This window comes from Charadrius vociferus, unplaced genomic scaffold (assembly GCF_000708025.1).
Source record: "Charadrius vociferus isolate BGI_N301 unplaced genomic scaffold, ASM70802v2 scaffold39, whole genome shotgun sequence".
Taxonomy (NCBI): Eukaryota; Metazoa; Chordata; class Aves; order Charadriiformes; family Charadriidae; genus Charadrius; species Charadrius vociferus.
Window position 1 is genome coordinate 3300553 of NW_009650188.1, and position 18594 is coordinate 3319146.

At 38.1% G+C, this 18594-nt stretch overlaps 1 protein-coding gene across 1 annotated transcript; it reads right to left on the minus strand.

Annotated features, from left to right (window-relative positions):
- Positions 1-107: 107 nt before the first annotated feature.
- LOC104293329 (chromosome unknown open reading frame, human C1orf112) lies at positions 108-18544 on the minus strand. The gene is made up of 24 exons (XM_009892826.1): positions 18446-18544; positions 17997-18036; positions 17189-17277; positions 15843-15947; positions 15132-15272; positions 13959-14121; positions 13508-13592; positions 12823-12961; positions 12272-12352; positions 11178-11242; positions 9328-9476; positions 8316-8424; positions 7614-7800; positions 6513-6595; positions 6086-6137; positions 5646-5735; positions 4783-4968; positions 3965-4087; positions 2972-3067; positions 2407-2520; positions 1866-1970; positions 1478-1558; positions 598-711; positions 108-293 (listed from the first exon to the last, which is right to left on the minus strand). The coding sequence occupies exons 1-24, from the start codon at positions 18542-18544 to the stop codon at positions 108-110; spliced, it is 2682 nt and encodes an 893-aa protein (XP_009891128.1).
- Positions 18545-18594: the final 50 nt, after the last annotated feature.

Consider the following 18594-nt stretch of genomic DNA (forward strand, 5'->3'; position numbering starts at 1 on the left):
TCTGTGTCACAGCTTTTTTCTTCTCCAGCAATCACAGTACAAAGGCATCTCTTCCCTCAGAACAGGGTGCTGAGCTGTTTTATTATTTTTAAAACCTGTTGAGCACCTTACCGTACGCGGTCTCTGAGGATGGCTATAGCTGTATGTAGAGCCTCCAGTTTCACTGCAAGCCAAGCAGGGGGTGACCCCTTCCGGAGCAGCAGCTTCACAGCCTCCACTGCCCCCTCCATCGTGCCTACTGCTGATTTATATTGCTCCTCAGAGGGTGGGTGACATGCTCTTTTTGCCAGAGGCTGCAGATTTAAGTAAACATGAGACATCATTTATAATGCTCTGCATAAGTGATCAGTCTTCATCCAGATGTAAAAAACCCCTTAGACGGAGAAGAGCTGCAAGAGAGTCCCTTGCCTTGTGAGAGGTCTTGCTGGCTGGCAGGCAGTACAAAGCATTCAGGTAGAATACTAAAGGCCAGGAGTGCACGTGAGCTTTTTTCTTAGAACATGGAAAGCAGCAAGACCATCTTGAACCTCTTTAAATACTTCCCAGAACTGACATAAATCAACAACAGAGCCCAGATAGTTTAAAGAAGTCACATACCTCTCCTGTTGACTCCAGTTCTCCATCCATTTTCTTAAACTGTGTGCTGCAGGTAATCCTTTCTTGCTTCATGCGTTCTGTTCGAGCTTCTGTTGTCTCTTCTACTTGCCTTGTCTAGGGAGAAAGCCACAGGAGAGGTAACTAAACCAAGGCAGCATTACTAACCTCCATAGGCTCAATTTATATGCTAGAACAAAGGGAGGGGAGGGAGGCAGGGAGAGATCTTAACACGCAGTTCAAAATGAATCTAATTTCTCACTCTTCTGAGCAGGAGGCTATCTACAACTTTGGTGTAGCATCACTGGCAGCTATTAGTTCTTTTGCTCATTATCTGCTTGTCAAAAACTGCTCATCCAGATAGCTCTGCCTTAGGTTACAGCATAACCACCGCCTCCTTTCCCATTGTCTACGCTTTGCATGAATAGCCATCTCCTCTTAAAAGAATTTTTTTGTAACATGCAAAAAGGATGTTTCATATATGTTCATTTAGCTTTCAGAAACTGATCCAAGTGAAACGGGGAAGGAAACTACACAAACCAAACAAGGAAATCCCCATCTTTTTAATAGATAACTTCTCTGCTTACAACAATAACTGTGCAACTTAATTTTTTTGTTTGTTTTTGTTATTCAAGGAAGAAAAAGCAAAGCATTTAAATCAAAGTTGGGAAGTACTGGAAGAGCAGCGTGCATAGGAATGGGAGTTGTTAATTCTGCTGATTAAAGCAAGTAGAAAAGTTCAACCACATCCCAGTTAACAGAACTTTAAATTTTAAACTTATTTAATTACCATGCCATTGTAGACATAGTTGATGTTGCACACATCTGTTACAAGCAGTACACAGCCTAAGAAAGCAGTAAAATGGTTCAATGACATACATACCTTAGCCAGAAAACTGACAACTCTGTTCTTAGTTTCTTCAGAATTAAGGCACTGAGGAACAACATCTTCATGGCTCGTTTCCTGTCAAAAATGTTAATAGTTTAGTACTTATTAACAAAGGAACAGACAATATAAAAAATGTTTCTATGACAATCCCTTCCCTGCTGCAACTAATCTAAGCAACCAATGCTTCATCTTACTTTACTTCCAGCTCCCGATATCACTTGCAACTGCGTTAGCCCTCACTACTTTTGATATGCGATAGCATCTGTGATACTAAGATGCAAATTGGTCAGTGAAGAGCAGCAAACATTTAAGACAGAAGAATTTCCGTACAATAAAAGTTAACAGAGCCAAATACACGCATCCAGTGTTCTGCTATGCCTACCTCTGCAAAATGTGTGAATGCCTCCAACGCGTGCTGATGAATCAGCCAGGTCTGGTCAGCTAGCAGAGAAGCAAACAAACATGACAACTGGGGTACAACTTGCCTCTGCAAGAGGAACAAATATCTGTCAGTTCCAAAAAGTTAGTTGTGCATATCTCACCATCATGACTTATTGTTAAAGAATCGCTCTAAGGTCAAGGGACAGATTTGAGAAATGCCTGAGTGCTACTGCCCTGTCTGGGGAAAAAAAAAAAAAAACCACCGTAAGGGAGGTGACGTGTTCTTTCTTGGAGATTCAGGTGTCAGTCCTTTCTAACTGGTGAGAAGCAACAAAAAAATGAATAAACCAAGCATTTTACATGCACTCAGCATGTCTCAATGAAAAGCAAAACTGCCATAGACCGTTTATTAATCTCAAAGATGACTATGTCATGGCACTCCTGTATGTATTGCTGAACTTGATCCTTTATACTTAAATAAATAGCATATGTTTTCACCAAAAGACTGATGATTATCTAAATAAGGCCACAATTATATTTACCTGTGCTTCTTGTGGTATAAACACCTTTCCCATAGAAGACAGAAAATCCACCATTGCTAGACGAACATGATCTGGGGGACCCAACTGGAAAAGGGAAGACTGCAGTGCAAATACCTGTAGAAAACAAACCTCAGTGAAGCTCCATCAAACAGACTGCAGGTGAAAACTTCTTTGTCTCATCTTCAAATCTGAGATCACTGATTTTCAAAAACTGGACTGGAAACAAAAGGAGCTATGCTACACCTTGAATGAAACTGGCTAAGATAAAGCTGCAGTGTGCATTTTAGAAAGAAATAGGCGTGTTTCTATAGCATATCCATATATCTCAATTATCTTACTGAGTAACAAGATTCTCAAAAGCAATGTTAACCAAAGTGCCATATACTTGGTTTAAAGACCAGGAAAGTAATCAAGGAAGAGATAAAATTAGGAACCTCCATCAGTTAAGAGAAGGCCAAACCATAAAATAACTCATTTGATATTTCAGTAAATCAAAGAACTTGGTTTTCATGAAGTAAAATATTCATAAGAAGGTGGGGTTTTTTTGTTTGTTTTTTTTTTTTACCTGAGTAATTAGTTCAGCATCTAATGCTTGGATGAAAAATTCCAAAAGGTGAAGTAATAAACACACTGTCTGCTGGAGACTTGGCTCGTCTGAGACCTTCAACAGATCACAAGATATTAGTAACATTGTATTTTAGCTTATGGAGTAACTACTTAAGAAGGAAGCTTAAGTTACAGTAGCGTTCCAAAATTCTTAGCCTAACTTAACTCACATGAAACACCACATCACAAGCAGCAGAAGAAAATATTTAAACAGTCATATCAGTATTTCTAGGTAGTCGTATTTTACAAGACCCTTTTCTTTGATCTTAAGAATATTTCTTATCCCTCATGTCCTCCCTCTACTCGGTAATATAAGTAGCTAAAGGTTATCTGAACTATTTCTTTTCAGTTCAGTTGCCAAATGTCTTCACGGGTTGAAAAGACCTCTGAAGGGGCTTTTCTTCACCCCAACTCTCAAACTTCATTTTTTAATCCAGAGTATGAGCCACGACAATCCTTTTTTCTTACCGCAACTGCAGATGTGAACAGGGATACAGTGGCAGGGGAATCTTCTTACCCCCTTGTTCTCAAATACAGGAGGAAGGTTACTAGCTCTATGGGTTTTCATGTGCTAAGCTATGTACTAATTAAATCACCATGGGTTTTGTTCATATTCTAACGAACATTCAAAATAGGCCAAATTTGTAACTGGTATGAATCAGAATGAGGTATTTCTGACTTGTCATTAATCAAGTCTGAATCTGACACTGAGTAACAGATGGAGTAACAAGGAGCCATATACGTAACATTCAGAAAAATTCAAACTCTGCTTCCCAGAGCACGTGCCTGCTGAATACATAAACCAGCTGACAGCAGATGGGCAGCACAGATACACTGTGCTTTACAGAAATGGTCCAATCGAAGTAAAACAACTTAGTAACAAACACTGTGAAACAGCACCAGCTTCTCAAAGACATCACGCTTTCACCATTGGAGCAGTAAATTCTCTTACCTGCTTAGCCTGGAGAAAAGTCCAGAACTGACCAAGGACCCCCAAGACAGATGCCTGAAGTTCTGCCTCCAGAGTGTCACCAGCAAAATTGCAGGCAACCAGGAGGACAGAAAGAGCAGTATTCTAGTAGGAAAACAAATAAATCTATAAGTAAGACCAAAAAGCCTACAACATAAAACAAACCAAAACCCAGGCTTATATTAAACATCTAAAATGATATGAGATGGCAAGAAGGGCAATGTGCTGTGTTGGCTGTGCAGTACAGCTAATCCACCAGGTCACTGGCCAATAAAGCTTCCAAAGCAAGGAAACCTTCGGTTACTTCTGGGAGTTTCACACGGTGCTGTAGTCATTAGCTCCACTGGCAGGTGAAAGCTGGCACCAGACACTTCATGTGGAAGTCTCTGGTTTCTCACACTCCTCTCCTTCACCAAGGAAGCCAGTGAGCGTCCTTCAGATTTGATGCCACATAAAACCAGGCAGGACTTTAAAGCTTAAAAGTAGTTGTATGACATAGTATAAACCAGAAATTCTAAAGAAAAATACATCTGCTCACCCAGAGAGCAAACAGCAACTAGAATAACTAGTAAACCACAAGACCTCCACTATCATCACCTTCAGAGCAGAGGGTCCTATGGTGCTGTGTACTAGGAGAAAATATTAAATCAGAATAGTTGCTCAAGCATTTGCCAGTTAGGTATGGAAAAAAGCTGCGCAACACATAGAAAAATAGAATTGAGGTGAGAGCAACAGAATCCTTATAGTTCAGAAATCCAGAGTTCACAAATTTTTTACAAAGAGAATCAAATCTCCTTTACCACAAGTTGGAGCTCTCCCAAAGCACGCCTGCTATTCAGCCACTGCCTGCACTGTGCGAGCCCTGCCACGCAGAGCTGACAGGCCACTCGTTTCCGAAGATCAGGATTCAGGGCCTTGAGGGATATGTGCTGCCACACAGCCAAGTTCTCCACCTCTTCTGGAAGGAACTTATGAGCAAATTCTACCTGCATACAAAAGTTAGTAAGAACTAAACAGACCAGAAGACAATTTGATAATCTGTCAGAACACTGAGAAACCAAAAGGCGCTACTAGTTTGCTTTAGAAGTATCATGGAAAAAAAATAATGTCTAAAACCTTTTGTTTAAATAAAACCCAACTTTTTAATATAAAAACCTTCTAGAACTGCCACCTCCCTTGTCACCTATCGGAATGATTAAGCAACTTACTCTTTCAGCTACCTTAAGCAATGGCCATGGCGAGTAGAAGAGCGAGCTTTAGCCTTTCTGAGCTGTATAGAGAGGCGCTGACAGGAAAGGATACTACTCTTTAGATCTGATGACATGAGAACACTCATGAACACCACTTGCAGATGCAATGACAGGTCTTACAGTTTCAGCAAATCTGGCAGATGTGCCGTTTTCATACTTAGTCAAAAAAAGAACTTTGTTGCCGCCCCATAAGACCACTCTTAGAAAGGTGTATGTGCCTTTTTTGCTTTAAAGAGCACATCTGCACAAATGAGGATCCACTATGACAAAGTAATAACAAGTACAACATCAAGTACAGCAAGCAAACCCTCAACATCTTGTCATTTCTGAAGAACTGAAAGGGGATATTTTAACACAAGCCACTAATTCAAAACTCTTCTGTTAAAGACAGAAGATACTGGTGGTACACTTGCCTGATGATCTGGCGCCATCAAGAACAGCATACGCCTCAGCAGAACACCCAAGGCAGAGACCTGGTAACAGTCACTGGGCCAAGACTTTATCTGAATTAGAATAAAATGGTAACGTATCTAATTAAATTAAGGGGGAAAAAAAAAAAAAATCACCACTCAGCAAATTAATTCTATACAGAACGTTCCGAGAGTTGCTATGCAGGACCACAGCAGTAACTCTAAAACAGTACAGGACATGTTAGAAATACTAGACGTATTGTTTTATATTTTCACAGTACAGCTTTTGCTAATTATTAACCCAATTTGAAGAATTAAGACAGTCTCTGTTTTTATTTGGGAAAAAAAAAAATGACATTCCTGTCTTTGGTCATTTCGAAAGTTTGCCAGCAGAACTAGGATTAAAACTGGTGCTAAAGTGCAAACATCAGTGAGGTTCTTACCAAGTGGGCGATCACAACAACATGGTGAGCACACAGTTCAGCTGTTCCATACCTGGAACGTCAGAGACAGAAGCTATTGAATCGGTACTTCCTACTCTGTTGCAGACTAAGTATTATACATCTTGTCTGAGAGAGGGCCATTTCCTCTAACATATTTAAACTTGATAAGCACAGATACAATTTACTTGAGAGAACGATTCCAGAAACAATTATTAAATAATATAAAAAGGTATGTTCCCCTTACTTGCATGAATGTAAAAATGGCTAAACCATTTCTCTTCCTAATTTTCAAAATATGCTCTATGTCTGAAAAGAATCCAATTCTGGGACAATTTTGTCATAAAAAAGTCTCTCTCAAAGAATTATGTACAACAGAACTAACTGGATCTGTGGAAATCCTCCTTGTCCTGTAATAAAATCATCTTACCGGGCAAGGAAACACCACGAGTCCATTGCTAGCAGAGACGTGATCATACTAGAACTCAGCACAGCATCCAGCAGAGCATACTCCTGAGGAGAAAATATATATGTAAATTCACGCAGAAACAGATTACAGACCTGCTATTACTCTTACTCCACTAATTAGGATAAAACCTAATAAGATTTTCAGCTTGCCCAATTTAAAATGTTTTAAGAACTCATGTTCATACTCTGTGTTCAGCTACACCATCAAGCAAGCAGCTGCACCTCTAGTTTTGCATACTTTGAGTGTACATTCATTTCAATGGGCTGAGGATCCTTCAGTTTTTAAAACATTTCATCATGTGCATCCCTTCTTTGCAAGGCAACTTTTATGAAAAAATATATTTTTTTTTAGACCAATGCATTGCAAGTTTTCTTGCCAGCTTTCTTCACAGCTTACTGAAAAACAAATAAAATCTTTTCCTCTTTTAAGAAAACAAATTTTATCTGAAAGAGTAATGTAGCATTCAGAAAAAACCCCCACCTAAGTTAGGCCTATCATTTTTGTGACAGCTCTTAACTTTGTAAAGGTTTACATTTATCTAGAGGTTCTTTTGTCTATGTGCAGTAAAAAACTTTTAAAACATTATATAACGTTAATCAAAACCCAGAATACTCCTCTGAAGTAGAAAAATTTGCTTATTACCATTTTGTGGTATGCTCTTAGCTGGCATCACAACAATATAATCTACTCTAAATATTAAATGCCACTTTATTACTTCACAGTATAGACCAAAAAACCCAGGCAAATTTAATACAAACTGAATGCTGCACAAAAGAAAGCACTGTACTTTTACAACAACTTGACCTCCCCCCTTCTACAGAGAACAAAAATTTCCACCACCACTGAGGTTCTCAAGAACTTGTACTTTCCCCTTTCCCACAAGTGACATTTGCTGTATAACTGAACTCCAGTCATGTAATTGTATCATGGCTACTTTCTACAGAACCACATCATACCTAAGCATCTCTTCAGAGCCAGATCAGTAGAAAGAACTTATTCTTTTTTAAATAGCGCCTATGCATCGAAACAGCTGAAGAGATGATAAGCAAAAACCAGTCTTACCAGCTGAGGAAAGTGTGATGGGAGTGTGGAAGCAATGAAGGAGCACAGGTGGACACAGACATAGTGATAGAGGGTGATGGGAACTGCTGGCTGTCCTGTACTGATCACCTCTGGCAAACAAACAGGGAGAGAAAGCTCACCAGAACATTGCTGGAAACTGAAGAAGAGAGCTGAAAACAAAGACATGCTGCAAGGGTAAAAGAAAAAAAAAAGAAGAGAAAAAGAAAGAAAAACAGTTGAGTTACAGATATGCAAATCCCAAATTCTGCAAGCAACACCTGTACTTCGTCTTTGACCTGAAATGATGGTAGTAACTTCAGTGCTTTTACACTAGATTTACATTCCTGACTACTTTCTGTATTTTACAAATTCACATGATTTTTAGAGGGTTCAGGCACAAAAATGCATGATTTTAACTTAGTAAAGTATCAACAAACTACATACATATCTCTTCTTATCCTAAAGTACTCTAATTACCGTTCCTTTCCTGAAAAAAAAAAAAGACATCTGTGGCTCTGTATCCTTCACTCCCGAAGCACTGAACATCAGATCCTGTTTTCTTCAACATAAGGATGTAAATCCATAGAGTCTGACAAATTTTACTATTTGGTTGCAAGGGAAACCCCAGCAGCTGAGCCCCTCTGTTTGCCCACATAGGCCGATTACTGTGGTGAAGAATTACAACAAAAACCTTTTCAGTACCTTTTTCCTGTGTTCCAAAGAGTTTGCACTTCTTCAGGCTGAGAGGACAGCTTGTCCATTATGGTAATCAGGACGAGACACTGGGGCAGATGCTGCTCAGGAGGGAGACCTGTAGAAGTGTTGGGTTTTTTTTTTAAATGATGCTAGTTGCCGTGGCAAGTCTATCATGTGTGTAAACTGGCTTTTAAGCAAGTGACAAATGATGAACTGGCGAAAGACAAAAGTTCCCAGTAAAACAACCAAATATCATTTATAGACACAGCTGGGAAAAAAAGGAACACTTCATCATAAACAATGTGTTTGAAGTGAAAAATAAATGCAATATTCTATATTGGGTAAAATTTAAAATATTCCAGTTCTGAACTGTCACTGCAAGATGCTGCAAAAGAGTGACAATTTGGATGCCTCACACTTCCAGTCTCCTTGAAAGCACCGGATGCCTCAAAGACTAAAAACGCAAAGTTTTAAGTGTGTTAGGATAATCACAAGACCAGAGTGCACATGTGGGAGAGAAGTCAGCCAGCTCTCTCAGAATTATGACATGTTGGTCAGGGCAGAAATTGGGGACGGAGGCGTGTTATAACAAAAAGCTTTTCTACTTTTCAAAAAGCATTCTACTTTTCACAGAAAATACCTGATTTAGGAAAAAATAGCTGTTTTCCCCCACCAACAGAGCAGCAGAAAAATTCCCAGCCTACTTTGAAAGTTTGTGTCAAGTGTGGATTGAAATTACGCAAAACAGCAGAATTGATAGGATTTCTGTTAACCACATTAATACTGAAGTTACTGCGAGTGCTTTGGAAAAGATGCATTCAACAGCAACATGAACTATCTGTTACAAAATCCACCTGAGTTAGCATGCAAATCTTTGTACCATAGTACTTACAAACAAAACAGACAAGCAAACCAGTACAGAACATTGCTTGTGGTCCAGAAAGTCAAAATATCAATCCTGATCCCTTCGAGATGGTTACATAGTGCTACAGCAGCGGTAGCTGTATTTTAAACCCACCTAACTTTTCACTTAACACTTGGTCCATAAAAGGGCGAAAGGGAAGAAGCTGGTTGATGAGAGGGTCCAGAGCCACAAGAAAAACCCGGGATATTTCATCTCGATGCACTTCCAAGATCTCTGGAGCATAGAGACTGGGAGGAAATTTGCTGAGGGGAGAGAAAGAAAAAAAAAAAAAAGAAAAAAAAGAGTTAAATATTCTCAGTTTATTTTATCTCAGAAATTTTATTTCAGTAAAATTACTTTTCAAAAGAACTACAGAAAGGCAAATTAATGATTCCCTTGTTATTGTGAAAAAGACAGAAAAGGCTTCCCATTTTAGTGTATCTATTATAGATGAGAGTTACAACTCTATATTCAGGCTTTAAAGTAAGCATCACAATCCAACATTTTACTAACATTGAAAGAAGACCTTACAAGCTCACAGAAAATGCATGTAAAGTACATAACATATAAGAAGAAATATGCTGTATCACAAAAAAAGTCAAGCAAAGAAAAGCCAAGAAAACACCTGTATGCACAATTTGACAGTCATCAATGTGACAGCACTAATTTAACACATGACACTAATAAAAGGGTACCACAATTTCTTTGAAGAGAAAAAAACCCTGGGCAATAGAAGAAAAAAAGGAGTGATATGAGAATAAAACAAGAGAGATCATGAAATGAAAACCTTCTACTCTTGCAGCTTATAAAGTGACCGTAAAAATGCTACCTTCCTACACAAAAATGCTGCTCAGTTTTGCTGAGTGAATAAAAGTTTACAACCTTCCACTTGAGAAAGATCTACAAGGTAAGTAAAGTTAGAAGAGGAAACTCGTAAAAAAAGTAACTACTCAATCTTGCAGTGAACTCGCATGCGCATCTCACCACACAACCTGGTTTCAATTCCAACAGAATGACTGACTGTTATGAAGTCACTTTCCCCTATTCTTCGCCACTATTGCAGCAAATAGAACAAAACTTTTGAAAGAAAAACGATAAGCCACTTGCAGACTGTTACGCTTTATGAGAATAACATTAAAAAAAAAGCTTTTGCTTCTGGGAGAACCATACAGTCTTTTTGTGACATTGCACAAGACTATAAACACAACACTAAAGCTATGAAAAATTTCAGGATACTCTGTTTCTGGATCCTCTCTCCCTTCAGGACAAAAGTATGGCCTTTGTATTAAACTAGAAACAATCTGTCAAATGTTGCTGCTGACACCGGCATTTAGCCTTGGATTTTTTCTTTCACTAGAATTTAAGACAGAAAATAAAAAAGAGTGCATGGCTGTTTAGATATACATGAAACAGAATGGAATTAGGATTACTATAGAATGGTAATTCTGAATTGCCTTGACTTTCCACAATTTGACTAACCTCACGCTACCGTTTGTTTGAAAGTAGAAGATACACTGCTGGGTCGCTCTGTTTTAGCTCCGCCTAACTGCTTCACTGAAAAGTGACTGAAGGGCGAATCCTACCTTCAGGAATTTTGACTTTAGGAACAAGAATTTTCAAATGACCTTGCACAAACAGACCCAGTGTCCGAGACCATCAATCTGCATATTCTAAACATAAATTACTAAGAAATGTTGACATAAGTAATTGCAACAAAGTTAGTGGTTTGTCAGCATCAGACACTCACAGCACTGATCAAGAATGGGGTTAAAGTAACTAGTATCAGACAAAAATGCCCAATTTATTAAAAAAAAAAATTTAGATTTCTGTACATGAAAGAAGAAAGCAACAGCTCCAGAACAAGAATTGTATTTTTACATCTCAAAATACTTGCAACTTTAAGAATGCAATATGGACATGTTATTAAGATAGTATCAATAATCAATTATTTGTACTTCACTTACCTGTGTATCTGAAGAAACAGCTGATGTAACTGAGAGCACAAATCAGAGAAGAAAGAAAGAAATTCCTGCAAAAGCCATTAATTTGGAATGGTACTTTTAATATAAAATACATAATTAAATACATTTTCTTTCTGTTCTCTATATTGGTGTGTAAAGTACTAGTCTGCAAAAATTGGTTAAGTTCTAACAATCCACAGCACAAAGCAAGTGCAAAGCAAACAATAAGCAAAATATTCCTAAGATAAATTACACTACATGTATATACATTGTAGGTAAAACAAATTTATAGGCTTATTAAAAAAAAAGGGTAGGTACAGTTGTAATAGCCATAGAGAGCTGCAAAGATCTAAGTGGTCTCATACATGCTGTAAGGTTGTTTTATCCTGTCACAGTGCTATTCATTTTGTGCCAGGAAAAAAAAACAAAACAAAAAAAACAAAACCCCCCAAACAAACATGAAAACCAACAAAAAAAAAAAAATCACCCCTTGCTTTGACCTCGTGAAACAGAACAGATGCAGAATGCACCATTGCTGCTCTTCCTAGGAAGCAAATTTTTTTCACATACTTTCTTAAAATGGGTAATTTATTGCATGTCTTCTAATTATGAGAAAAATAAAAGACAGCAACAAAGTGAAAGGAAACGGCCAGGAAAAGAGCAGGAAGTTTGTGTCAGAGCTAACAACAGTATGCAGGCATTTCTTATTATTAATGCCACATCGTTTTCCATTGTTGAAACTAACAACAATTCTGAATACTTGGCGACAGGTTTCATGTGCATAATTCTTACAGTTAACGTTACTGTTGCATTGACTCAAGGCTGCCTGTAAAGACTTGACATCTCCTACCAACTTCTGCAGTGACATTGCTTGTAACAGCTTATTATTCTTGTTTGTTTTTCCTGTTAAATCACAGCAGTAATCCTGCTTACTCTTGTAGCTCTTCCATGTGTATATATTCACAAGCAGGTTATGCATGGATGCACCCATATGGTATAGCCATAAATTGTTAAGATATTATGCAGTACAAAATTATACCATTTGCAGACCAGAGGCTTAAATTTAATACTAACATAGAATTCAGGTATTAACCTACCTTGGTGTAGTGTACAAGGGAATTAGCAAAGAACCTGCACAGTTTGACTGTCTTCTGGAACAGCCTGAGGTCAGTGCCTTCCTGTCCAAAAAAAACCCCAGTTCTAAAACTTAATATACAGACCAGTACAATAAAAAAGAAAGTTAGATTGCAAACAATGTTCAAAACCTATTTCAAACTTGATTCTCTACAGACTCTGCAGCTATGGGCGGGGGGATTTAAAAATCTTCAGCATGTCTCAGTGTTTTTATAGCAATATTCAGAATTGAAATGTTATCTTTTGATTGACAGTTCAGGAAATAAAAAAAAAACATTCCCATAGAGTATGGTGGAAACTTATTTTCAGTACCTCACTAAAACACCCCCAATCTAAACAAGATTATGAGCCTCATTTTCACGTGGTTTCAAAAGAAGAAGGTATTATGCCCACTGCATGAAGTGAAGAAAAAAAAAAAAAAAAGACACACAACTCCAAACCTCTCCAAGCAATACAGCACAAAGAATTTATCCTCCGCAAGGATAACGGCACCTTTGGGAACTTTTTAATTCACCTGTATCTCTGACATCTTCATTTGTTCAGCCAGTTGCAAACAGGAGTGAAAAGAAAGAAGAGTGTCCTTGCACAGGCCACTGAGGATGTCACTGTGTTTCAGATGACACTGCAGCAGAGAATGATGCTTCAGGCTTTGCCTAAAAGACAGGAATATAATCAGATGTTTGTCAGAAGTGATCATGCAATTAGTTAGTACAAATCCAAACAACTATTTCTTCTACTTAGGCTTTTACACAACGCTAATTGGTGCAATATCTGTGTACAGCGAAACTAGAAATTTAGAGAACAACCCTCTTCATAGCCATGACTGAAACACAGAGGAGAGGCAGGATGAAAGCACAAGGCAGCAAAGTCAAGCCAAAATCACCTACAAAATTGCAGGTCAAACCTCTTAAGATTATTTATTCCGACAACGGTGTTTCAATTTTTTTTTCTGCATTGTAATACAAAATGTCAAGCTTCTATGACTTTTCATGCACGATTCCCGACTACCTTCACTGACAGTGCCTTTAATACTACTTACTAGCCAAATCTCTAAAATTACTTACTAGCTAAATAGCTAAATTGAATGCTCTAATTGCAGTTTTATTTGAAATTCTGAAGATAAAGCCATTGAAACACTGGTTATTTAAAATTACAGTCTGTTTAGACTATAATAAAATCCAAAGACCTCGATGACATACTTGATTATGAACTTCCATGTATTGGCATGAAGAGCATGGTCCATATTGGAAATGACAGAGCATATCTCCAGCACAGTGTGGATTACTAAGGAAGAAATAATAACAGCAACAACTGAGTTAAATCAGATTCATGAGTTCACAGCTACGCTACTCTCCTAGGAAAACAGCAACAATTACAAGCACTAGAGGATACCACTGCACTGGCACTGAATCAGGGAAACAGTTCTGTGCTGCCCCTTTCCTACAAACCTACACAATATGCCCCATCCCACAGAGAAAGTTTGAGGAGAAAAATGGAAATATTTCAAGCTGCTGAATGCTGCCTTCTAAAAGGCTGGTCAACACTAATTGAGTGTGCTCAGAACCCTGTTTTAAAAACCTCAGACGTACTCTCCATAGAAAAAAAGACTGAGCAAGACCAAAATAAAAAAAAAGTTAGATCCACATATACCTGACACCATATCTGTGATGTTATCTTCAGCAGAAGCAGAGCCCATGGAAATCATATCAAGTAGTTCCATCAGCTGCTTCTGAAGAGAGTAAGTTTCCTTGAACATAGCTTGTAGGAGGTCAGAAATCAAGTGCAAATGCCCACAGTACACTGATTCACTGTCCTATAGGAAACCGGGAAGAAGGCGTTTAAAAAAAAAATAATTCAGGAATCACAGCCTGATTTTTCACATGCTGAAAACATCAAGAGCTTTGTCATACATTTCGCTGGAAAAGAGAACAAGGCATAGCTGTACCTACTTTAACTCAACACCAGCCAGATCTGTAGCTTCTGCTACCAAGCTGTTTGCTAAATATAAAATGGTATTCACCTGCAGCCTCATCAACAACTAATGACGTCTGCCTGGCTCTAGTGAGTTGAGTGGGCTTTGGATTAGGCCTCAATGCATGAACATAAGACCATATTTCTGAACAAAACAATACAATATTAGCAACAAAGGAAGTAGCATTCCAAATATTTCCCATTACTTTCAAATTAGAATTGTTAAAGGATGGCACCTGAGTTCGAGTCCTGACATGCAAAACTGATGTGTTTCCATAAGAAAGAAATTGAAAAGTGAAAATGAAGGCCAACCAAAAGCTACTATGTCCTTACGATAATCTTGTTTTATTTTCACTGCTCTAGAGGGAATTACTGTTGCATCTGAAAATCCAGAGCTGAAACTGATATATGTTACTCACCATAACCAACATAAAGATCCTAATGGCAACTTTCAATCCACTTTGGAACTTGAATAGAAATAAGGTAAGTAGCACCATTTTGGTAACGACTTGCAGCTCTGAAAATACTGCTGCTACCAGAAGTGCACAGATGTCACAGTGAGCATACATTCATAAGCAAAATGTTCAACTGCCATTGATGCAAAATATGGAAATAGCACAGTCTGTGCCTCTCACTACCAGGTCAGACTTGCAGGGCAAAGAGCTGAAAAATCATCTTTGTACTTGTGCACTAATTACATTCTGTAAACTATTTCGCAACTAAATTGAAATAAATAAAAAAAAAATTACAATCTGACAACAATGTTATTTCAAAATATTATCTTCTTATAAAGTGAGCATTTTGTAAAAGCCAACCAGTATAAGAATTTTTCTCTTCCTAACACAGACCTACCTTGCAGTGTGTAAATGTGTTCTTTATTACGTAAAGAACTGAGGATGGAAGGGTGCGAATACTCTCCAGAGGCACACACTCTTGCAGCGTGCAGACGTATCGTACACAACCAGTCAGTGTTTCCAACAGTTGCACCATAGTCTTAAAGCAAGAATAAACAACAACACTCAATGTTTTTCATTCCTGCAATAATTTCAAAAGCATCTTTTCTTAGCTGAATTGCACCGAGATTTTTATGCTATTTAAAGTTCACTGCGATTTCCATAAATAAATAGTTTGTTAAAGCTTAATGAAGCTCCATAAAATAATAGCACGCAATTCCAGAGCTTTTCTCCAATACCATGTACTCTCTGAAAGCTTCATGTTTCTTTTGACTACTGTTCTCAATTTTCAAAAATTTTAAAACTCAGAGTGACCGTATAAATAGATGCCAAAGTCACTCTTTAAATATGGAGAATCACATTCAATTTGCATTAGGAACTTACGCAGAATTGGAGATATTTTTTTTTAATTATAATTAGCATCACATGCTCTATGTAATCAAATCATTCACAAACTGTTAATTGAATTTCAACTGCAAAGGAAGATCACATTACATTTTAACCACCTGGTTAGTAGCTGACAAAAATATTCTAAAAACTTCTTAACTGCTTAGGTAAAATCAAAGAATAATATAAACATTCCTTTGACAGCTTATTTGATGGGACTTGCCTGTAGAAGATGCCTTACAGTACTGCATAACTCTGTATTCTGGCTGGTTAATCCTTTGGCCTCACTGGATAATTCATACATCAAGTTATCAAATAACTGTAGAGTCTGTCAGAATAAACCAAAACTTTAACATTTTATTTATAAATGTACACATGCAAATAGTAACACCATTCTATATCTGCTTGCTTCCTTGGTATTAAGTAACGGGCTACCAAGATGATAGGTCAAAGGAGAAAATAACGCTTTCTAGCATTTGAATCATAAAGCATGGTATACCAAGAAGTAAAAACCATCTTATGGCTTTCCCAAATTATAGACAGAAGCTACAGTAGATGTTGCTTTTCTAAAATATGTTAGTAAAAACAACTTGCCAGCTAAATCACTTGAAATATATACTTCATGCCACCGAAGATTTTTTTTACTTAGTTAAAACGACATCATTTTAAAAGGATTTCCATTTTGTCTCAGAAAAATTAGGGATTTTTTTGTTGATAATGACCATTAACATTTTGAATACCTAAAAAATGCCCATGGCCTACAAAGAACAATAATTTCGCTTTGATTGAGGTCCTTGGGTATTTGACAAGTGTTACTGCTGAGACTGCAAAGACAGCGAGATGCTTCCAGGCATGTGCAAGATACTACATCAACTGGTATGGTACAGTAATCCTTGTTCAAGATATGCCTGTTATGAGCCATTTTTCTTATAATCTCCAAAATTTGCTACAGGACATAAAATAAGACAAATGGAAATCAAGCGGCCATGTTTACTGGCTTCTTAAAATATACAAGCTGAGGCCTGAAACTTAAATAAGCAATTTGGCACTGCTTCACTTCAATTAAAATGTAAGCACTGAAGAATTTAGACACAACTACAGCACAAAATTCTCCATCACTTAATCAAAAAAGAGAACACACCTTAGGCCACTAGGGCCTAAAAGTTTATTCACTGTATTATTCACAAATTTCACAACATTTATTTGTGATATGAGTGTTGGGTTCTTCAGTTTATTTGTCCTGAGAGGCCACCTCACATAAAAATTCACCTTGGTCATTTTATAAAAACTCCAATAGTCTCAAGAAGAAATAAAAAACAATTCTACTACTGAATATAGGAAGTAGAATATCATATGTTCAATCCTCTCCCCACTGTAAAGAACAGTAACAATCCCAGAAAAAACCCAACACAAAATTGATAAAACTTTTAAAGGGTCAAATTTTGATTTCAAGTTTTGTATCCAAAACAATAACTACATTGTGTGACCTCAAAAAAGAAGGACTGCATTCTGAGCAGGTTTTAGCACTTGACTGACTGAAAATTCCACATTTAATTGAAGCTGTCGTACCTTAGGTAATACTTTTGAGAAAAAAGTTTGTTCTAAATCTGCGAGGCTGATATGGGGCAAAAACATTTCAGTCAGGATCCTCAACACACCTGCAAAGCAAAACATTACAGAAAAACAATGTGCGATTATCAGAAACATGTAGCAACCTACCAGATGAAACAAAGAACTGCATCAAACAGAAACCGATCAGGGATCAGGTATTTGATTTTGAGAGAGGCAACATAACATTTGCCACATATGCATTATCTGACAAATCTAGTAACAGTATCAGCTCCAACATGCATAAACCCATCAATAATAGCATCACACCTGACTGCACTTAGTTGAAGGCTGAGCAAAATTGTTTACCCACAGAACAAGAATTTTCATTATTCCAAACTGAAAATAGTCACACATTTAATGTGCTTGTTGGCACGAATATGCAACTTAACAGTGAACATTAGCAAGCCTCCTAAACAGTTATACATCTGTTTCATTTTCTTATCACTACCAGGTGTGACAGGAGTTTTGCCACCTGGGACAACAGCCAAAAAGACAATAAAATACAAGATAAAAAGCACCCTTCTTTCAAGTACCTAAAAATCAGACGCAGCAGAAAGGAAAAAGCAGCCTTACGTGCATGGCTACATTATGGGCATTTATAAAGCTTATTCAACATGCAACTTGTGTAATGTGCGAGGTCCAGGATTGTGGAAGACCATGAAAATCACTAGTTATAGCATAAGTATTTTTAAGTAGCACAGAATTTTAATGCAATTGCAACACAACAATCTGCAGGAAGAAGAGGCACTCCTTGGTCACTACTTACGAATATGCTCAGTCCAGTCTTCTGACTCTTGATACAGAGAGTAAAAACGTTAAAGAAACTCAAACGCGTTCTGCAATAAAAGTTTTCTTTAAAGCATCTGCAGAAGCCGCGGTGGCTTCTCTCACGCTCTCCTGCATACGCTTCATCCATCCTATGAAAATGGTGGGGATGCTCCATAACCAACGTGGGCAGACAAACTTCAGTACCCGCACGACAAGCACATGTATTTCTGCAATGTATTGGGAGAGTAAGTCTTGGGTTTATTTTTTTTTGGGGGGGTGGGTATGTTGTTTGTTTGCTTTGGGGGCGGGGGCAGGATTGAACTGTGCAATGCTGAAGGACGAACACCCCCACATACACACACACCCCCCCGCGCCATTTCGGGGTGGCTCCCCTCAGCCACCCCCGCAGCCGGACCACCCACACCCCCACCTCCGCGGGAAGGATATAAGAAGCCGGGGCAGAACGGCCGGCAGCTCCCGGCGGCAGAGATCCCAGTCCCAACTTCCCAGCTCTTGCAAGAGCAGCTCGGGATCCGTCTGGGACATGGCGCCAACCCCCCCTCACCTCAGAGCCGGGCAACGGCGGGGAAAAGGTA